General features: G+C 50.3%; 1 protein-coding gene across 1 annotated transcript in view; it reads left to right on the plus strand.

Moving 5' to 3' along the window:
* LOC119951036 overlaps positions 1 to 19,858 on the plus strand; it is a 37,870-nt gene extending 18,012 nt beyond the window's left edge. Inside the window, exons 6-9 of the mRNA XM_038774070.1 lie at positions 322 to 467; positions 4,404 to 4,511; positions 5,709 to 5,812; positions 19,445 to 19,858. Coding sequence (XP_038629998.1) covers positions 322 to 467; positions 4,404 to 4,511; positions 5,709 to 5,812; positions 19,445 to 19,617 — 531 coding nt within the window. The 3' untranslated portion in view covers positions 19,618 to 19,858. The remainder of the gene's footprint in view (positions 1 to 321; positions 468 to 4,403; positions 4,512 to 5,708; positions 5,813 to 19,444) is intronic.
* Positions 19,859 to 20,489: the final 631 nt, after the last annotated feature.

Consider the following 20,489-nt stretch of genomic DNA (forward strand, 5'->3'; position numbering starts at 1 on the left):
GGTGTGGGCTTGCTGCCCGCACCCTTAACCTGCGCAGGGAAGATTTGGGGTGCCAGGAGCAGAATCCTGGAATAGGGTCCCACCTGCCATTTTTAAATAGCTTTGGAGTTGTTCTGACTCCCAAGAAAATCCAGCCTTTAACCTACACCTATGACCTGTTTCCAGTTGTTAGCGCATGTGTCATCTTTTTATGAGGTCGCATAACTGTAAATGGCCTTTTGACATTTTAATACGTTGAAGGCGCTTGTTGGTGCCCTTAACCATTGAGCCATTGGGGAAATCCGGCGATCTCTGATCTCTTCGCTGTTCCTTCCTCTCCAGATGTTGGCTTTTCTCCAGGACTGGAAAGCTGAACAGCAGGAAATTGTTCGGGGAAAACTCTCTGACAAAATCGACCAGGAACTAACGGCCCAGGACATCCGGGATCTCAGACTAGTGTTTGACACCACGGACACAAGTAACACAGGGTCAGTGTGAAAGGAAACTTTCCAGACACCACAGGACCCACAGAGAAAACAAAAGAATACAAAGCACCACCGCAGGAATCCACATTATCGGAGGGATGTGATTCCACGGGAAAGGGTGTAGAGGAGAACAAAGAACAAAGAAAAATACAGCACAGGAACAGGCCCTTTGGCCCTCCAAGCCTGTGCTGACCATGCTGCCCGTCTAAACTAAAATCTTCTACACTTCCTGGGTCCATATCCCTCTATTCCCATGCTATTCATGTATTTGTCAAGATGCCCCTTAAATGTCACTATTATCGCTGCTTCCACCACCTCCTCCGGCAGCGGGTTCCAGGCACTCACTACATAGATTTACATAGAATTTACAGTGCAGAAGGAGGCCATTCGGCCCATCGAGTCTGCACCGGCTCCTGGAAAGAGCACCCTACCCAAGGTTAACACCTCCACCCTATCCCCATAACGCAGTAACCCCACCCAACACTAAGGGCAATTTTGGACACTAAGGGCAATTTAGCATGGCCAATCCACCTAACCTGCACATCTTTGGACTGTGGGAGGAAACCGGAGCACCCGGAGGAAACCCACACACACATGGGGAGGATGTGCCGACTCCGCACAGACAGTGACCCAAGCCGGATTCGAACCTGGGACCCTGGAGCTGTGAAGCGATTGTGCTATCCACAATGCTACCGTGCTACCCTCTTTGTAAAAAAACTTGCCTCGTACATCTCCTCTAAACCTTGCCCCTCGCACCTTGTGATGATTGATTACTGCACCTTTAATGTAATGATCCCTTTAAGACCGCGTTTGGAACCCTGGGGGACTCCGCCTCCGGCTCCACCCCCCCAGGGAGCCATATATAAGGTAATGTTCAGTGGGCACACTTCTTGGCAGCTGTCTGGTTCTCTGCTAATTAAAGCCTTTGTATTACCAATCATCTCTCTTGAGTTGTAATTGAGGGCATGACACACCTTAAACCTATGACCCCTAGTAATTGACCCCTCTACCCTGGGAAAAAGCCTCTGACTATCCACTCTGTCCATGCCCCTCATAATTTTGTAGAATTTTTGTAGGAGGTTTACCAAGATGCTGCCTGGGAGTGTTAGTTAGGAAGAGAGATGGGACAGACTGGGGTTGTTTTCCTTGGAGCAGAGGAGACTGAGGGGGGACATGATTGAGATGTATAAGATTATGAGGGGCATAGATAGAGTAGACAGGAATAAACTTTCCCCCTTGGTGGAGGGATCAATGGCCAGGGGCCATAGATTTAAGGTCAGGGGCAGGAGGTTTAGAGGGGATTGTGAGGAAAAACCTTTTCAGCCAGAGACTGGTGAGAGTCTGAAACTTGCTGACTGAAAGGGTGGTGGAGGCAGAGACCCTCATATATTTAAGAAATATTTAGAAGGGTATGAGCCAAGTGCTGAAAATGGGATTAGAATGGTTAGGTGGTTATTTTTGACCAGCGCAGATGCGATGGGCAGAAGTGCTTTTTTTTGTGCTGTAGACCCCTATGACCCTGTGACTCGAAGACTGAAACAAGAATGGCAAATGCTGAAAATATACAGCAGGCCAGTCAGTATCTGTGAGGGGAGAAAGGGCTAAACATAACATTGTGTTTGCAGTTTTGTTTTGGTGTCAAAATTAACTGGATTTTTTGCCATATTTAGAATGAAACAAATACATCAGAGTTTTTTATGTTACAAGGAACAAAATTCTGGGGTAAAGTGGCTCATGCGAATGCTCAGCAAATGAAGTGAGTGGATAAAGTCATGGTCGTGTTCACACCCTGCTTTCGGCTGCATTGAACATGGAGGTTCAGTGGATGGGACAGTCTTGGAGGGCGGAGGGGAAGGATGTGGAATCAGAGGGGAATGGTCCACAACCGAGCAAACTCAGGCGTAACCCATAACTGCACCTCTATCCTAGTAATCCATGTCAGCAGCCAATGCAGGTGTACGGCACACTGCTGACTCACACCCCCAGGGACCCGGGTTTAATTCCAGCCTTGGGTGACTGTTTCTGCGGAGTGTACATGTTCTCCCCATGTCTGCGTGGGTTTCCTCTGGGTGCTCCAGTTTATCCCACAGTCTAAAGATGTGCAGGCTAGATGGATTGGACATGACAAATGTGGGGGTTACAGGCATAGGGCAGGATGAATGGGCCTCGGTACAGTGCTCTTTGGGAGAGTCGGTGCAGATTTGATGGGCTGAATGGCATCCTTCTGCACTGTTGGGATTCTGTGTACCCGGATTGAGGGCTGTATTGTTGTTGAGCCAGGAGGATGAAAGAGAGGATACAATTCATGGAGCAATAGGTGGGAAAAATTGAATAAAATGAATCTGGGATTGATTCTTTCCGTCAACGCACTCCAGGACTCACGTTCAGGCCTGGGTTCAAAGGGCAATATTACCAATAATAGCAGGAATTGTATCCTTAAGTAGATAAATTGTATCCTTAAGTTTGTCTTGTGTATTGGAGTTTTTTCTCATAATGATCCAGTGCTTTATTTTAGGAAAATTTTCAGGATTAAAAGAACATGAAATATTAAAACTTAGTTAAAAGGACGATCTACATTTTGCAACATGGTCGTTTTTGTAGACATGTTTTAATCAAACAGGTTCATTATAACTGGTCGGACCAGAACAATGTGTAATCAGCTCCTAAGAATTGTCGTTTGGAAGGTTACAATTAACACATAATTCCTCTAACCTTTACTTATGAATAATTGCCTTGTGATTTTCTCAAATGAGTTGTTCCAGTTAATATAATGTTATGATCTTCGGTGTATGGTTAATTGAGTGAATTTTCTACAAATTTTATGTATTTGGAATAAAGAATCCAAAGGTAGTCAAATGTGTGATGATCAGAAATGGTTCAGTTTAAAACTCCATTTTGGTATTGTCCTCAACAAAGAAAGGAAAGAATTTGCATTTATATAGCACTCTTCACAACCTGCAGACACTCCAAACTGTTTTTAAGCAATTGAATTAGCATAGTGGTTAGCGCTGCTGCTTCACAGCTCCAGGGTCCCAGGTTCGATTCCCGGCTTGGGTCAATGTCTGTGTGGAGTCTGCACGTTCTCCCCGTGTCTGCGTGGGTTTCCTCCGGGTGCTCCGGTTTCCTCCCACAAGTCCCGAAAGACGTGCTTGTTAGGTGAATTGGACATTCTGAATTCTCCCTCCATGTACCCGAAGAGGTGCCGGAATATGGCAACGAGGGGCTTCTCACAGTAACATCATTGCAGTGTTAATGTAAGCCTACTTGTGACAATAATAATAAAGGTGAAGGTGAAGGTTCTAAACAGTTTTTCAAGTGTTCCTTTAAAAGCATCACCGACCTCTCACCCTCTCCATCTCTACAAACAATGGAGTCTTTCATGTTTGTATTCTAAATCACAATAAGTTCCATTCACCCATTATTCCTGTGCCTACTGATATAAGTTGGTTCACGTTTGAGATTCTCAAATCACCCTTCCCAATCTCTCTAACCTCTTCCAGCTCTAAGATCCTCTGTGATATCTGTGCTCCTCCAATGATCCAATTCTTGCCGCACCACCCTTGGTGGCTGTGTGTTCAAACACCCCAAAGCTTTGGAATTCACTCCCTAAAACACTCCGTCTCTCTACTCTTTCTGCCTTTAAGAAGCGCCTTAAATCCTATCTCTTTGACCAATCTTACGTTCATCTTCTCTAATATCTTCTTATATAGTTTGGTGTCAAATGTTTCGTTTGATAACGCTCCTGTGTAGAACCTCTGATAAAGGTGCGACATAAATGCAAACTGTTGTTGTTAATGCAGAAAAGTTTGTGATCGATTCTAATCAGGCAGCGCATATTGAAAAGTTACACTGTGACCAAGTACAGTCAGAAACTCATGGGATGTAATTTATTTAACGTAAGAAGAGGCTTCATGTGTATTAATTACCTCTTTTACTCAGGTATCTAAGTACAAATGAGGTTTATGCTGCTCTGCGGACCCTAGGATTTAGTGTCAGCCATCAGGAACTGAGGAACACGCTGAGGAATTTGGGGGAGTCGAAAGAAGAGTAAGTTTAGTTGAGATATTTGCTTGTCAGTGCTCTTCATATTACACAATCCCTTCCATCCAGCAGGGTTGCTTTCTTCTCCTCTCTGTGCTCTGCCGTTGACAGTGTTAACCTCTGCTGGGGGAATGGACACCAACATAGACCCTCACCCACAGATCTGTTCTTCATCTGGGATCCCAGACAGTGGGAATCCATAGGTTACTTGCTTGTAGGGATAATCATTGTCCTTCGAAGATTTCCAGTGCATGTCCATGTGCCAGCAGATCCCATTGCATACCGCAGGCTGAATTTTCCAGCCATTCCTGCCAGCAGTACCCCCGCCCATCCGAGGCAGTTTCCCCGGTGGGAGGACCCATGCAGCACATGGCAAATATCGACTGCTGGAAAATCCTGCTCCACATCCTCTTTTCCTTCTTTCGGCCTTTTCCACATAATAATAATAGCTTATTTTCACAAGTAGGCTTCAATGAAGTTACTGTGAAAAGCCCCTAGTCACCACATTCCAGCACCTATTCAGGGAGGCCGGTACAGGAATTGAACCCGCGCTGCTGGCATTGTCCTGCATTGCAAGCCAGCTATTTAGCCCACTGTGCTAAACCAGCCCACATTACCTGTGGCCACCATTTTGCTGGTTGATCACCTTGATATCATTATTTTGTTTGGATTTGGCAGGTGGTTTTTTAGCCGGTCGTTTTTCCTGCTGCTCACCTTCCTTATTTTATCCGGAGGCGGGAACTGGAGCATGGCTGTCCAGGAGTCTCTCCCGCTCATAATGCCTGCCATAGGCAGGTTGGAAGGATTTATGGGTTGACAGTCAACCTGTTTGGCCATGTTTGAACGCACCTTCCTAATGCCATTGCATACCACCCAGGAGTGGAAAAGCAGCCTATGTTTCCCATCCTAATCCAGAGGTACTGAGGGCAACTATAGTTCCCACCATCATTTTGTCTGATATGAATATGAATCAGGTAATAGGAACTTGTTAACTTGCCTATACTGATCGCCTACCACATAGCAAACACCTACTGAGAAAACAGGGAGATCCATTGCTTCCGTCTGCCTTGTCTTCCACCTCAATTACCTTTGTCTTACTTTTCATTTATTTTTTGGTTTTATTTTGCAGTGAATTTTTGTGGCAGAACTGAGGTTACGGGTGTCGGAAAGCTCCACCACTTCTTAATTTTGTGTTTTCTACAGGAAAGTAAGTTTTGCTGACTTCCTTGAGATTGTAGTGGAACGCCAGGGAGATGCCAGAGATACCTGTGAGGAAATCAAACAGGGATTCAGCCTGTTTGACTGTGGTAAGTAGCATTACTGCAACTTTCAAAGCCCAGTCAGGAATGATCACTGGACAACATATTTAAGGGCATAACAAGGCATCATATTACAAATTGGCAGAATGGCAGATTTCCTTCCCGATTAGTCATTAAACTGAGGTCCCTTTTGCCAGTCTGGGTAGATGTAATAGAATCCCCCGGTAAAATTTCAAAGAAGTTATCCCCAGTATCCTGACAAAAATATAATCTTTAATCAACAAGCCAAAAACAGATTATCTTTCAATCTCCATACTGCAGAAGGAGGCCATCAGCCCATCAGATCTGCACCGACCCTCCGAAAGAGTACTCTACCCTAGACCCAATTCTCCTCCCTATCCCCATAACCCCACCTAACCTGCACATCTTTGGACACTATGGGCAATTTAGCATGGCCAATCCACCTAACCTGCACATCTTTGGACTATAGGGAGAAACCGGAGCACCCAGAGGAAACCCACCCAGATACGGGGAGAACGTGCAAACTCCAGATAGCCACTCAAGGCCGGAATCAAAACCTGGACCCTGGGCCTGTTGGACAGCAGTGCTAACCACTGTGCCAACATGTGTTGTTTGTAGGATCTTGTTGGTACAAACTTGCTGTCAAATTTTCTACAGTTTGTTAGGAAAGCTATACTTTGTTCTCTTTAGTTCAGAGGTCGCCAACCCCAGTTCCCGATGCACCGTGGGATGCGGCGGCTGGGAACTGGCTGCAGGTGAACAGTTCAGTGGTTTCGCGTTCTTCAGGCGAGGGACAGGCCTTGGTGCCTTTGCAGATAAAAAATAAACGGAACGGCGCAAAAGAGGCAGGTCAATGACCTGGATTGGAACACCATGATCTTGCAGGTGTGCCGTGGGAGCGAGAGGTCCCGAAAGATAAGCCCAGGAAAAGGACAACAGCCTGATGACAGAAATAGGTCACTTGGGTGAAGATGAAGACATGGGCAGACTAATAAGCTCCAAATTCAAGACCTAGCTGCAGGGAGCAGAGTTGAAATGAAGTGGGCATGAGATGAGCCCTGAAAGTTTGCGAAGGCAGCTGAATTTTGGTGACTTTGTGCTCAGCACGGTCAACGATCTGAAGTTATGCTTGGATGATGTAGCTCAGGGGTCCAAGGGGAAGGAATCTTGGAAGGCGAGATTGAAACCCTGTGGGGTGGGTTATTGGTAAAGCTGTCCAAGTGGGGCCAACCTTTGAAGAGAATTCCAAGGCAAGATCTTCAAACGCGAAGATTGGAATCCTCATGAGAAAGACAAGGGAGTGATCTAACAGAAATGTTTCTAAGTTTCAGAGCCGGCAAGTTCCCCACCACAATCAACCGACACTTAGTCACTTTTTTGGACCCTGGGGAGTTTCTCACCAGTTTAGCCAATACATGGGTGGAATTTACCTGTGGTTCACGCCGGCGGGATATTCCGGTCCCACCGACGGCTCATTGGTTTCCTGGCGAAGAGAGCTGCAGTCAACAGGAAATCCTGTTGACAACGGCAGGACCAGTAAATCCCACTGGTGGGCCACCTCTGTTCGGTTCCGGCCCCGGGTCACTGTCCGTGTGGAGTTTGCACATTCTCCCCATGTCTGCATTGGTCTCACCCCCAAACCCAAAAGATGTGCAGGGTAGGTGGATCGGCCATGCTAAATTGCCCCTTAATTGGGAAAAACAAATGAACTGGATACTCAAAATTATTTTTAAAAGGAACTTTTTTCATCACTGGGGAGCTGAACTCAGAGTTCGGGCCGCCATTTTGAAAGGGTCCCGATCTCTAAGTGAGCTTTGGGACGTCCCCCGCACCCTCCCCACCCCCCCCCCCCCACCCATGGGCAATGCCACTCCCACACACATGGGCATTACTCCACCCCCCCCCCCTGCCAAAGTGAGGACATCCGTTATGGGATCCCTGGGAGCCCCCCCCCCCCCTTTTAGGTCCTCCCAAACCACCTTACAGGCCTCCCCTTCCAGGAACCCCACCCACCATCCCTCCAACCTTCCAGAGGCCCCTTCTTACTTGCCCTGCACCCCACCTTCATATTCCCTCAACCTCCTTTCATGGGCATAGCCCCCCTCAGGCCCTGACTCTTGGCAGGGTGGTGCCAAGGCCAATTGTGCAGAGCCAAGGTGCCCACAATCCAGGCGAGAGCAAGGAGGCCATCCTGTCCGAATCCTGACCACCCAGGGATCTCCAATGGCCTGGGAAACCTTCTGGGCACCGTTCTACCTCGTCCGCGTTTGTGTGCACCAGTAGTGAACGGCGCCCGGCTGGGGACTCCCTGGGGAAGCCATTAGATGCCGGGAGGCCGGTAGATCCTGGGTGAGTAGGCCTCAGCAGGTTTAAGGCCTCTTATGTGAGCGTGGCTTTGTTATGTCCATTGTGGGCGCGTTCCGGACTTGGGTAGATCCCGTGAGCTGTAGTGGCGGCCAGGAAGCCCGCTGGAGGTTTTGTGTCACGGCAGGTAGATCTCACCCACAGTTTCAGTGAAATGGGTTGGTTTACAATGTGAAAATGCCTCGGTGGGCTGTTGAGAAATTCATGGAATCTGCTTTTGTTACGTCTGTCATCTACTGTGTTGTGTGACGTGACACCTGCGTGCTGTTAATTCACATGTACTCATAATGTTAGAGTATAAGATAGTTATTGTAAATTGCTTTATTTCTGCTCCTTCTGGTTCTTGTCAGGTGTGCTCTGTCCACTACTTTCAGCTGCATGAGGAGCCTTGTGCATGAGGAGGTGGAGTTGCTCAGTGCTTCGCTCCAGAGTCCCCACCCTACTTCCGTCACTAGCTCTTCCTCCCATTTGTCCCGTGTCTTGTCCAGTGGAGAGCATGTCCTTTCTAAGAGTTGTCCATACAGGTCCCCACAGTTCCCCTTCCCCAGACTGTCTACGTCCAGTAACTCCTCTACCAATGTGCTTCTCGGGTTTTGTGGCTATGCTGTTGTCTCCTTGCAGAGAAAGTTTTTGACCTGTAGATGGCGGAGTTCACTTCCGTTTGGTAGTTGCAGCCTCTCCATTCTTCTGCGGTCGTTGGTCTGTCTTCAGTGTAAAAGTCTCTTTTTTTTTAAATAATTTTTATTGAAATTTTTACAAAATATAAACATCTCAACTCTATTAACAAAACAACCGCGGTAACACCCCAAGAACAATACCCACCCAACTTCAAAAGCAACTACAAACAAAAGAAAAAAAAACAAAAGAACACCCAAACAACAAAAGGGAAAGAGATAACACCCGCCACATCCCACAAACCCATGTAAACAGTTCTCCCTCCCACCGATCCAAACCCCCCCCCCCCACCCCTTCCCCCGGGGTTGGTGCTGCTGTCGGCCTATTTCCCTACCGTTCCACCAGGAAGTCCAGGAAAGGCTGCCACCGCCTAAAGAACCCTTGTACTGATCCCCTCAGGGCAAATTTCACCTTCTCCAATTTAATGAACCCCGCCATATCATTGATCCAGGCCTCCACGCTTGGGGGCCTCGCATCCTCCCATTGGAGCAAGATCCCCCGCTGGGCTACTAGGGACGCAAAGGCCAGGACCCCGGCCTCTTTCGCCTCCTGCACTCACGGCTCCACTGCCACCCCAAAAATTGTGAGTCCCCAGCCTGGCTTGACCCTGGATCCCACCACCCTCGACACCGTCCTTGCTACCCCCTTCCAAAACTCCCCCAGCGCTGGGCACGCCCAAAACATATGGGCGTGGTTCGCTGGGCTCCCCGAGCACCTAGCACACCTGTCCTCACCCCCGAAAAACCTACTCATCCTCGTCCCCGTCATGTGGGCCCTATGCAGCACCTTGAACTGTATGAGGCTAAGCCTCGCACAGGAAGAGGAGGAATTCACTCTCTCCAGGGCATCCGCCCACGTCCCCTCCTCAATCTCCTCACCCAGCTCCTCTTCCCATTTACCCTTCAGTTCCTCCACCGAGGCCTCGTCTACCTCCTGCATTACCCGGTATATGTCCGAAATCCTCCCTCCTCCAACCCACACCCCTGAGAGCAACCGATCCAGCACCTCTCGTGGGGGCAGCAAGGGGAACCCCTCCACCTGCTGCCTGGCAAACGCCCTCACCTGCATGTACCTAAACATGTTCCCCGGGGGGAGCCCATACTCCCCCTCTAACTCCCTCAAGCTCGCGAACCTCCCATCCACAAACAGGTCCCTCAACCTCCTAACCCCTGCCCTGTGCCAGCCCAGAAATCCGCCATCAATGCTCCCTGGGACAAACCGATGGTTCCCCCGTATCGGGGCCTCCATCGAGCCCCCCATTTCTCCCCTGTGCCGTCTCCATTGCCCCCAAATTTTGAGGGTAGCCGCCACCACCGGGCTCGTGGTATACCTCGTAGGAGGGAGCGGCAGCGGCGCCGTTACCAGCGCCTCCAGGCTCGTGCCCACACAGGACGCCACCTCCATCCTCTTCCATGCTGCCCCTTCCCCGTCCATTACCCACTTACGCACCATCGCTGCGTAGGCAGCCCAATAATACCCACAGAGGTTGGGCACCGCTAGTCCCCACCTATCCCTGCCCCGTTCCAGGAACACCCTTCTCACCCTCGGAGTCCCATGCGCCCACACAAATCCCGTAAGACTCCTGTTGACCCTCCTAAAAAAGGCCTTCGGGATAAGGATGGGGAGGCACTGGAACAGGAACAAAAACCTCGGGAGCACCGTCATCTTAACGGACTGTACCCTCCCCGCCAGTGACAGCAGTAACATATCCCACCTCTTAAACTCCTCCTCCATCTGCTCCACCAACCTTGTGAGGTTGAGCTTGTGCAGGGCCCCCCAACTCCCAGCCACCTGGACCCCTAGGTACCTGAAGCTCTTCCGTGCCTGCTTCAGTGGGAGCCTACCAATCCCCTCCTCTTGATCCGCCGGATGCACCACAAACAACTCACTCTTGCCCAGGTTCAACTTATACCCAGAGAAACCCCCGAATTCACTAAGAATCCTCATCACCTCCGGCATCCCCCCCACCGGGTCCGCCACATACAGCAACAGGTCGTCCGCATACAGCGACACTCGATGCTCCTCCCCACCCCGCACCAGGCCCCTCCAGTTCCCTGACTCCCTCAACGCCATGGCCAGGGGCTCAATCGCCAACGCGAAGAGCAAGGGGGACAGGGGGCACCCCTGTCTCGTCCCCCGGTACAGCCGAAAGTACTCCGACCTCCTCCTATTTGTGGCTACACTCGCCATCGGGGATCGTAGAGCAGCCTCACCCACCGGATAACCCCTCCCCAAACCCAAACCTCTCCAGCCCCTCCCACAAATACTCCCACTCAACCCTATCAAAGGCCTTCTCCGCATCCAATGCCACCAATATCTCCGCCTCCCCTTCCATGGCCGGCATCATAATGACATTGAGGAGCCTTTGCACGTTTGCATTCAACTGCCTTCCCTTCACAAACCCCGTCTGGTCCTCATGAATGACCTCGGGCACGCAGTCCTCTATTCTAGTGGCCAGGATCTTTGTCAGCAACTTAGCGTCGGCGTTTAGCAGCGAAATCGGCCTATATGACCCGCACTGCAGAGGGTCCTTGTCCCGCTTCAGGATCAAGGAAATCAGCGCCCGTGACATAGTTGGGGGCAAAGCCCCCCCCCCCCCCCTCCCCCTTGCCTCGTTAAAGGTCCGGACCAACAGGGGGCCCAACAGGTCCAAATACCTTTTATAAAATTCCGCCGGAAATCCGTCCGGCCCTGGTGCCTTCCCCGACTGCATGCTCCCTATCCCTTTAACCACCTCCTCCAGCTCGATCGGCGCCCCCAGTCCCTCCACCTGCTCCTCCCCCACCCTCGGGAATCGCAGCTTGTCCAAGAAGCGCCCCATTCCACCCCCCTCCACCGGGGGTTCCGACCGGTACAGTTCCCCATAGAAGTCTCTGAAGACCCCATTAACATCTACTTCCCTCCGCACCACCTTCCCAGCCTTATCCATCACTCCCCCAATCTCCCTGGCCACGTCCCGCTTTCGGAGCTGGTGTGCCAGCATCCTGCTCGCCTTCTCCCCATACTCATACACCGCCCCCTGTGCTTTCCTCCACTGAGCTTCCGCCTTTCTGGTAGTCAATAGGTCGAATCTGGCCTGAAGGCTATGCCTCTCCCCCAGCAATCCCTCCTCTGGAGCCTCCGCATATCTCCTATCCACCCGCACCATCTCCCCTATCAGTCTCTCCCTCTCCCTCTGCTCCCCCCTCTCCCTATGGGCTCGGATGGAGATCAATTCCCCCCTCATCACCGCCTTCAATGCCTCCCAGACCATCCCCACTCGGACCTCCCCGTTGTCATTGGCCTCAAGGTACCTCTCGATACACCCCCGAACCCTCTCGGCCACCTCCTCATCTGCCAGCAGCCCCATCTCCAAGCGCCAGAGCGGACATTGGTCCCTCTCTTCCCCCAGCCCGAGGTCCACCCAGTGCGGGGCCAGTGTAAAAGTCTCTAACCGTCATTGTCCCCGCGTCCTGTCTCCACCTCTTAACGGTGGCATCAAGCATAGCTGGTGCGAAGCGATGGTTGCCACAGATGGGAGCCATGATCGGCATTTCGGTCATACCGAAGTTCCAAGTTCTCAGGGTAGCTACCAGCACTGGGCTTGTTGAGTCTTTTGCTGGTGGGAATGGGAGCACTGCCGTGGCGAAGGCCGGGAGGGTCGTTCCTGTACAGGACTTCTCCTCCGTCTTCACCCATTCCATGCCTGACTCCTTCACCCATCACCCATCCTCGCACTTTTTCCGTCGTGGCTGCCCAGTGGCAGTATTCTAGGTTCGGGCGGGCCAAGCCCCCCCCCCCCCCCCCCACCCCCCCCCCCCCCCCCCTCCCCACACCCCCCACCCCCTGCCCCCCCCCCCCCCCCCCCCCCACCACCACCCCCGGGCATGTTTCTTTTTCTTTGTCTGACTTTTTTGGGGATTAGAGGATTCTTTGCGCCCCCCCCCCCCCCCCCCCCGCCCACCACACAAATGTCACAATCATCTTGTCTATTGAATTGAAAAAGGCCTTGGGAATGTAAATCGGTATGAGGAACCTGGGCAGTACGTTCATCTTGATTGTCTGTACCCTCCCTGCCAGGGAAAACGGGAACGCATCCCATCTCTGCATTTGGGGTTTGACAGCAATCCAGTGGTATTATGATCACCATTATTGACACTAGTGATTTTCTCAAAATTTATGTCATCGATTGATTTTGAATTTCCCAGCTGCCATTTTGGGATTTAGGCTCATGTCTCTGGATCATTAATGCAGACATCTATGTCCAGTCATATGTCCTTACGGCACGTAGAAGGACCATAGAACCCCTACAGTGCAGAAGGAGGCCATTTGGCCCATCAAGTCTATATCGGCCGTCTAAAAGAGCATTCTGCCCAGGCCCATTTCCCCACCCTATCCGGGTAACCCCTGTCATAATATCCACTCATGTATATAATGAGATGCAGACAGGCAGCGATTGACACACAGGATGACCAATGAACACACAACACAGAACAACCAATCACCAGACAGGACACCACCACTAAAAAGCCCATAGAGCATTAAGACTCCCGCTCTTTTCAGGACCCAGATACTGAGACAGTCAGAGTGCACAGGTTAGTGGGCACTATTGCCATGTGGTAGCTAGTAAGTCTGGCCGAGTCAGTAAGAGATCATCAGTAGGATTAGTAGTGTCAACCCACAGCTGAACATGTACAGCAGCTCATAGTTAAATAAAACATGATGGGGCAGCACGGTGGCGCAGTGGGTTAGCCCTGCAGCCTCACAGCGCCGAGGTCCCAGGTTCAATCCCAGCTCTGGGTCACTGTCCGTGTGGAGTTTGCACATTCTCCCCGTGTTTGCGTGGGTTTCACCCCCACAACTCAAAGATGTGCAAGCTAGGTGGATTGGCCATGCTAAATTGCCCCTTAATTGGAAAAAATTAATTGGGTACTCTAAATTTAAAAAAATATTTAAAAAAAAATAAAATAAAACATGATGTGGAGATGCCGGCGTTGGACAGGGGTGAGCACAGTAAGAAGTCTTACAACACCAGGTTAAAATCCAACATGTTTGTTTCAAACACTAACTTTCGGATTCACTTGAGGAAGGAGCAATGCTCCAAAAGCTAGTGTTTGAAACAAATATGTTGGACTTTAACCTGGTATTGTTAAATAAAACAGTGTTGGATCATTTCCGGTGTCAGATGTTTGTTTCTAGCTTCCCTGCATCCAGTTGCAGTCGACGTCGAACCAACCTGCCTAACACATCATGGTACCAGGGTGCTATTAATCCTGCCGAACCTACCTCGAGTGAATCTGCAACCACCAGCAAGCGGCCATCCAGCGGCATGGAAAACATCCAGCCTCCTCCACATCTCCGGCAACCTCACCACCAATTGGAAAATCTTCAAGCAAAAGTTCCTCCTGTATATCGAGGCCCCTGACCTCGAGGCAGCATCGGATTGAAGGAAGATCGCGCTATTTCTCTCAACCGCGGGGGATCACGCCATCCATATCTACAACTCACTTACGTTTGCCGATGGCGAAGACAAGACGAAGTTCAAAACAATTCTGCTAAAATTCGACAGCCACTGCGACATTGAAGTGAATGAGAGCTTAGAACGGTACATCTTCCAACAGAGGCTTCAGGGTAAGGATGAACCTTTTCAGTCCTTCCTGACCAATCTCCGCATCCTGCCGCAGTCATGTAATTATGGCTCGATGGCTGATTCCATGATCTAGGATCAGATCGTTTTCGAGGTCCACTCCGACTCCCTGCAGCAGCAGCTCCTCAAAATCACACAGTTTTGATAAAGAGTCATCGGACTCGAAACGTTAGCTCTTTTCTCTCCCTACAGATGCTGCCAGACTTGCTGAGATTTTCCAGCATTGTCCCTTTCGTATCACACAGCTAACCCTCTCCGTCACTATCGAGAGGTGCATAGTCCATGAGCATGCCAAGAATCGATATTCTCACATCAGGGCGGCAGAAACTGCAAAACTGGCCTCCCACGAGGCAGAAAGGGTGCAGGCCATTGCAAAAATGCAAGGCCTGAGTGTTGAGGAGAGTGGCCGTTTCTTGCGCTTTTCCCGGGTCCCTACACATGCGCGCCACGACAAGGTGGACGACGAGGCCAAAAACCCTAATGCGCATGTGCGTACGTCAGCCGACCGCACTGCGCATGCGTGTTGGCGCACGGAACGCGCTGACGTCAGCGTTATGACGCGTCCGAATTGTGGCTCCGCCCATTTAAAGCGGCAATGTCCAGCCAAAGGACGGCGATGCCTACATCCTGGCCATTACGAGGCCTGCTGCAGGTCCGCTCCACCGATTATCACCCAGCAATCCCAGCCACGGCGCAGAAGTATCCGCTACAACATGACATGCAGGATGCTGATCCCGACAGCCCAACAGACCCCGTGCTGACTGCATCGAGTCTCCATATCGGGTGGGCATCATATCCACGCGCAAACTGGTCTCCACTGCACCTGCAATCCGCCTTTCGATCCTCAGTGTGGATCCTGACGATGAGTGGTGTGCTATCCTCACAATCAACCAGGCTCGCATCCGATTTAAACTGGACACCGGCGCGTCTACGAACCTCATATCGCAGTCAGATCTCAACAGCATCCATGACCAACCAAGCATTCCTCCACCAGCGTGCCAACTCCTTGACTACAATGGCAATGCCATAGCTGCCAGTGGATTGTGTTGGCTTGGGGTAACTCACAAGGAAATCAAGGCAACTTTACGAATCGAGATTGTTCGGCCTGACACAGCGTCCCTGCTCGGTACTCACGCATGCAAGCTCATGAATCTGGTCCAGCGAATCCACACCATGTCCTCGACACCGTCAACTGCCTCGCCCGATGTGAATCTCCAGGCCGAGATAGACAACATTCTCACACAATACTACAATGTGTTTGATGGGATGGGCACGCTCCCATATCGCTACAAAATTTTGCTCAAGCCGAATGCCACCCCAGTGATCCATGCACCACGCCGGGTGCCGGCTCCTCTCAAGGATCGTCTGAAAAAGCAGCTGCAAGACCTCCAAGACCAGGGCATCATCTAAAAGGTCACGGAACCAACAGACTGGGTCAGCTCCATGGTCTGCGTAAAAAAACCCTCTGGTGAACTTCGCATTTGAAATGAAATAAAATGAAAATGAAAATCGCTTATTGTCACGAGTAGGCTTCAATGAAGTGACTGTGAAAAGCCTCTAAAGACCTGAACCGCAACGTCATGCGAGAGCGCTACCCGATCCCGAAGCGTGAAGAGTTAACCAGTAAGATGGCTCATGCCAAATTCTTCACCAAGCTGGACGCCTCCCGTGGCTTCTGGCAAATACAGCTGAACGCGAAGCTGTGCACGTTTAACACTCCGCTATTGCTAAAACCCCATGCCCTTCGGTATCATATCAGCTTCCGAAGTATTTCATCGCATCATGGAGCAAATGATGGAGGGCATCGAGGGGGTGCGAGACTATGTGAACGACATGATCTGGTCCACGACGCCCGAGGATCACATTGCCCGCCTCAGACAGGTTTTCCAGCGGATTCATGAAAATGGCCTCCAGCTCAACAGGGCCAAATGCTCGTTTGGTCAATCCGCTATCAAGTTTCAGGGTGACCACATTTCACAACACGGGGTGCAACCTGACGCCGACAATGTGCTGGCGATCAACGCCATGAAGACCCCGGAGGGCAAGAAGGCGGTCCTCCGCTTCCTTGGGATGGTAAATTTTCTCGGGAAATTCATTCCCAATTTGGCAGCCCACACCACGGCCCTCTGGCATCTCGTAAAGAAGTCAACAATGTTCCAGTGGCTGCCCGCCCATGAAAAGGAGTGGCTCAAGCTAAAGGCAAAGCTCACCCCAGCCCCAGTACTGGCGTTCTTTGACCCAACCAAGGACACCAAGATATGTACTGACGCTAGCCACGACGGTTCCTCGTCCTGGGCTCCAGTGGCATATGCCTCCAGGGCCATGACTCCAACCGAGCAATGGTATGCCCAGATTCAGAAGGAGTGCTTGGGTCTCCTGACAGGAATAGTCAAGTTTCATGACTACATGTACAGCCTGCCGAAATTTACGGTGGAAACAGCCCACAGGCCTTTAGTCCACATAATCCAGAAGGATTTAAATGACATGACACCTCGGCTACAGCGAATTCTTCTTCAGTTCCGCCGATATAACTTCGAACTCGTCTACACACCGGGTAAGGAGCTGATCATCGCAGATGCTCTATCCCGGTTCATCACCACGCCGTGTGAACACAGGGCGACTTCATCTGCCACATAGAGGCACAGGTGCAGTTGTGTGCCAGCCACTGATGAACGTGTGGTCCAAATACGTGAAGAAACTGCCAAGGATCCTCTACTGCAGCACGTGATACAACACCTTGCCCATGGCTGGCAAAAGGGGCAATGTCCCCAGTTCTTTAATGTTAAGGACGAGTTAACGGTCATTGAGGGAATCCTTCTTAAACTGGATAGGATCGTCATTCCTCAAAGCATGCAAGCTATGGTGCTCGGACAGATCCATGAGGGTCACCTTGGGGTTGGAAAATGTCGATGCAGAGCCCGCGAGGCGGTTTATTGGCCTGGCATCAACCAGGACATCGCTGACACGGTCCTCAACTGCCCAACCTGCCAGAAGTTTCAACCGGCTCAGCCCAAAGAAACACTGCAATAGCACGAGATTGTGACCTTTCCGTGGTCTAAAGTGGGGATAGCACAGTAAGAAGTCTTACAACACCAGGTTAAAGTCCAACAGGTTTGTTTCAAACACGAGCTTTCGGAGCACGGCTCCTTCTCCAGGTGAATCCTGAACCCTAAAGTGGGGATAGACCTCTTTCATGCCAATGGGTGTGATTATGTGCTCTTGGTCGACTACTTCTCCAGTTACCCGGAAGTGGTGAAATTGTCGGACCTCACGTCTAGGTCCGTTATCAAAGCCTGCAAAGAGACGTTTGCCAGGCATGGGATACCACTTACGGTAATGAGTGACAACGGTCCATGTTTCTACAGCCAGGAGTGGTCCGACTTTGCACAATCCTGCAACTTCAGTCACATCACCTCCAGTCCCCATTACCCACAATCAAACGGGAAGGCTGAGAAAGGGGTCCATATTGTCAAGCGGTTGTTGTGCAAGGCTGCAGACGCAGCCTCCGATTTCAACTTGGTGCTGCTCACCTATAGGGCAGCCCCTCTGTCGACTGGTTTGTCTCCGGCGCAGTTGCTCATGAACCGCAACCTGAGGACGACTGTTCCAGCCATCCATATTCCAGACCTTGACCACCTCACGGTGCTGCAAAAAATGCATTGGTCCAGGGACCAGCAGAAGATCACATAGAACATAGAACATAGAACAGTACAGCACAGAACAGGCCCTTCGGCCCTCAATGTTGTGCCGAGCCATGATCACCCTACTCAAACCCACCCTATACCCGTAACCCAACAACCCCCCCCCCCCATATGATGCTCATGCCACGGATCTGCCTGCGCTGGCCCCAGCAGATGTTGTTCGCGTCCAGTTGCCTGAGGGAGGTTGGTCGGCCCAAGCTGTTGTTGTCAAGAAGGCCGCCCCGAGGTCTTTCATTTATCAAATGGCTTATGGCTCCATTCTCCAGCACAAGAGGGGGGCGCTGCGGAGAGTTCCCCGCCCACTGCCTAACCGCATTTCTCCGCCGGCTATCATGCCTCCTCCGGATGTCTCCTGCCACGAGGCCACCGCCCTGCCAGCGATCCCGCCTGTCCACAAGACCACCGCAATGTCAGCAATCCCACCTGTCCAAGTGCCGGCGTCTCCTGCTCCACCTCTGTGGCGATCGACCAGAATTCATCGGCCACCTAAAAGACTGAATCTATAGACTTTACTTTTGTTAATTTTGTTCAGTTTGCTCTGTATCTGCACGATAGACACCTTCCCATGTACATATATTCGTTAACTTGTACATAGTCAGGCATGTATATACCTCCACGTTCCATAACTTATTAAAAAAAAGGGGGAGATGGCATAATTTCCACTCATGTATATAATGAGATGCAGACAGGCAGTGATTGACAAACAGGAAGACCAATGAACACACAACACAGAACAACCAATCACCAGACAGGACACCACCACTATAAAGCCCACAGGGCATTAAGACTCCCACTCTTTTCGGGACCCAGATACTGAGCTAGTGGGCACTATTGCCATGTGGTAGCTAGTAAGTCTGGTCGAGCCAGTAAGAGGTCATCAGTAGGATTAGTAGAGTGTCAACCAACAGCTGAACATGAACAGCAGTTCATAGTTAAATAAAACAGTGTTGGATCATCTCCGGTGTCAAACGTTTGTTTCTAGCTTCCCTGCATCCAGTTGCAGTCGACGTCGAACCAACCTGCCCAACACATCAACCCCATCTAATCTGCACATCCCTGGACACTAAGGGGCAATTTAGCATGGCCAATGCACCTAACCTGCACATCTTTGGACTGTGGGAGGAGACCGGGGCCTGCCGACAACCTCCCAGTAGATTCTAGAGCAACAAATAGTTTTGCTGCAGCAACTACCACGCCCTCCGCTGTAAAGTAGAGCGAGGAAAGCACAACTCGGAAAAGCCAGATAAGAAAATTAGCCCTTTATGTAAAGTATGTAAATGTGATTATTTGCAGATGGTGATGGAAAGATAACCTTTGACAATCTCAAAGCCGCTTGCAAATCAGCAGGTGTCCACTTCTCACACCAAGATTTGCGGGAGATGATCAAAGAAGTGGACACTAATGGCGATGGTACAGTGGACATGGAAGAGTTCATCAATCTCATGCTTCAGACAAACCTCTTTTGACTGAACAATCGCCTAACGGCATTTTAAGACTGTTAATAGCTTCCATCACACTCAAATGTTAACTATTCTCTCTGTATCTGGTCAAATCTACCTCTTGATTATTCATCCATCGGAGGATTAAAAAAAATAAAAACATAACCGTTTCCAAGGCAAGGATAAAAATCCTTCCACCGCCAGTTGTTTTTTTTAGTTGTCATTTGCAAAATGTAAAAAAAAAGAAATTATTGTTTTCATCCAAAAACTGTGAAGTCCGTGTTCATTGTAGATTCTATAAATCTTGGAACCTGCGTAAAACAAAGTTTCAGAATTTTAAGGTCCAGAGCTGTCTATGGAAGATTGATTATGGAAGTGAATTGCATTGGGTTTTCTAACTGCTCTACTGCCATAACTCTGATAGAAATTCTGTTTGCGTGCATTACGGTGGTGTGTGTCAAGTCTCCAACTTAAGTTCCAACAGCCAAGCAGCAGAGACGCCCCGAGGAAATTCTGGCATTTTTCTCTTCACTATTTATAGTTGCGCTTCATAGAACCATAGAAATCCTACAGTGCAGAAGGAGGCCTTTTGGCTCATTGAGTCTGCACTGACCCTCTGAAAGAGTACTCTACCTAGGCCCACTGCAAGGCCCTGTCCCCGTAACCCCACCAAACCTACACATTTTTGGACACTGAGGGGCAATTTAGCATGGCCAATCCACCTAACCTGCACATCTTTGGACTGTGGGAGGAAACCGGAACACCCGGAGGAAACACACGCAGACACGGGGAGAAGGTGCAAACTCCACACAGTCGCCCAAGGTGGGAAACTACCTCTTCCTTCACATAAATGGTTGTGAATCGTTGAAATTCCTAGCCCAGCGAGTTAGCGATGTCCA

Source organism: Scyliorhinus canicula, chromosome 16, assembly GCF_902713615.1.
Source record: "Scyliorhinus canicula chromosome 16, sScyCan1.1, whole genome shotgun sequence".
NCBI lineage: Eukaryota > Metazoa > Chordata > Chondrichthyes > Carcharhiniformes > Scyliorhinidae > Scyliorhinus > Scyliorhinus canicula.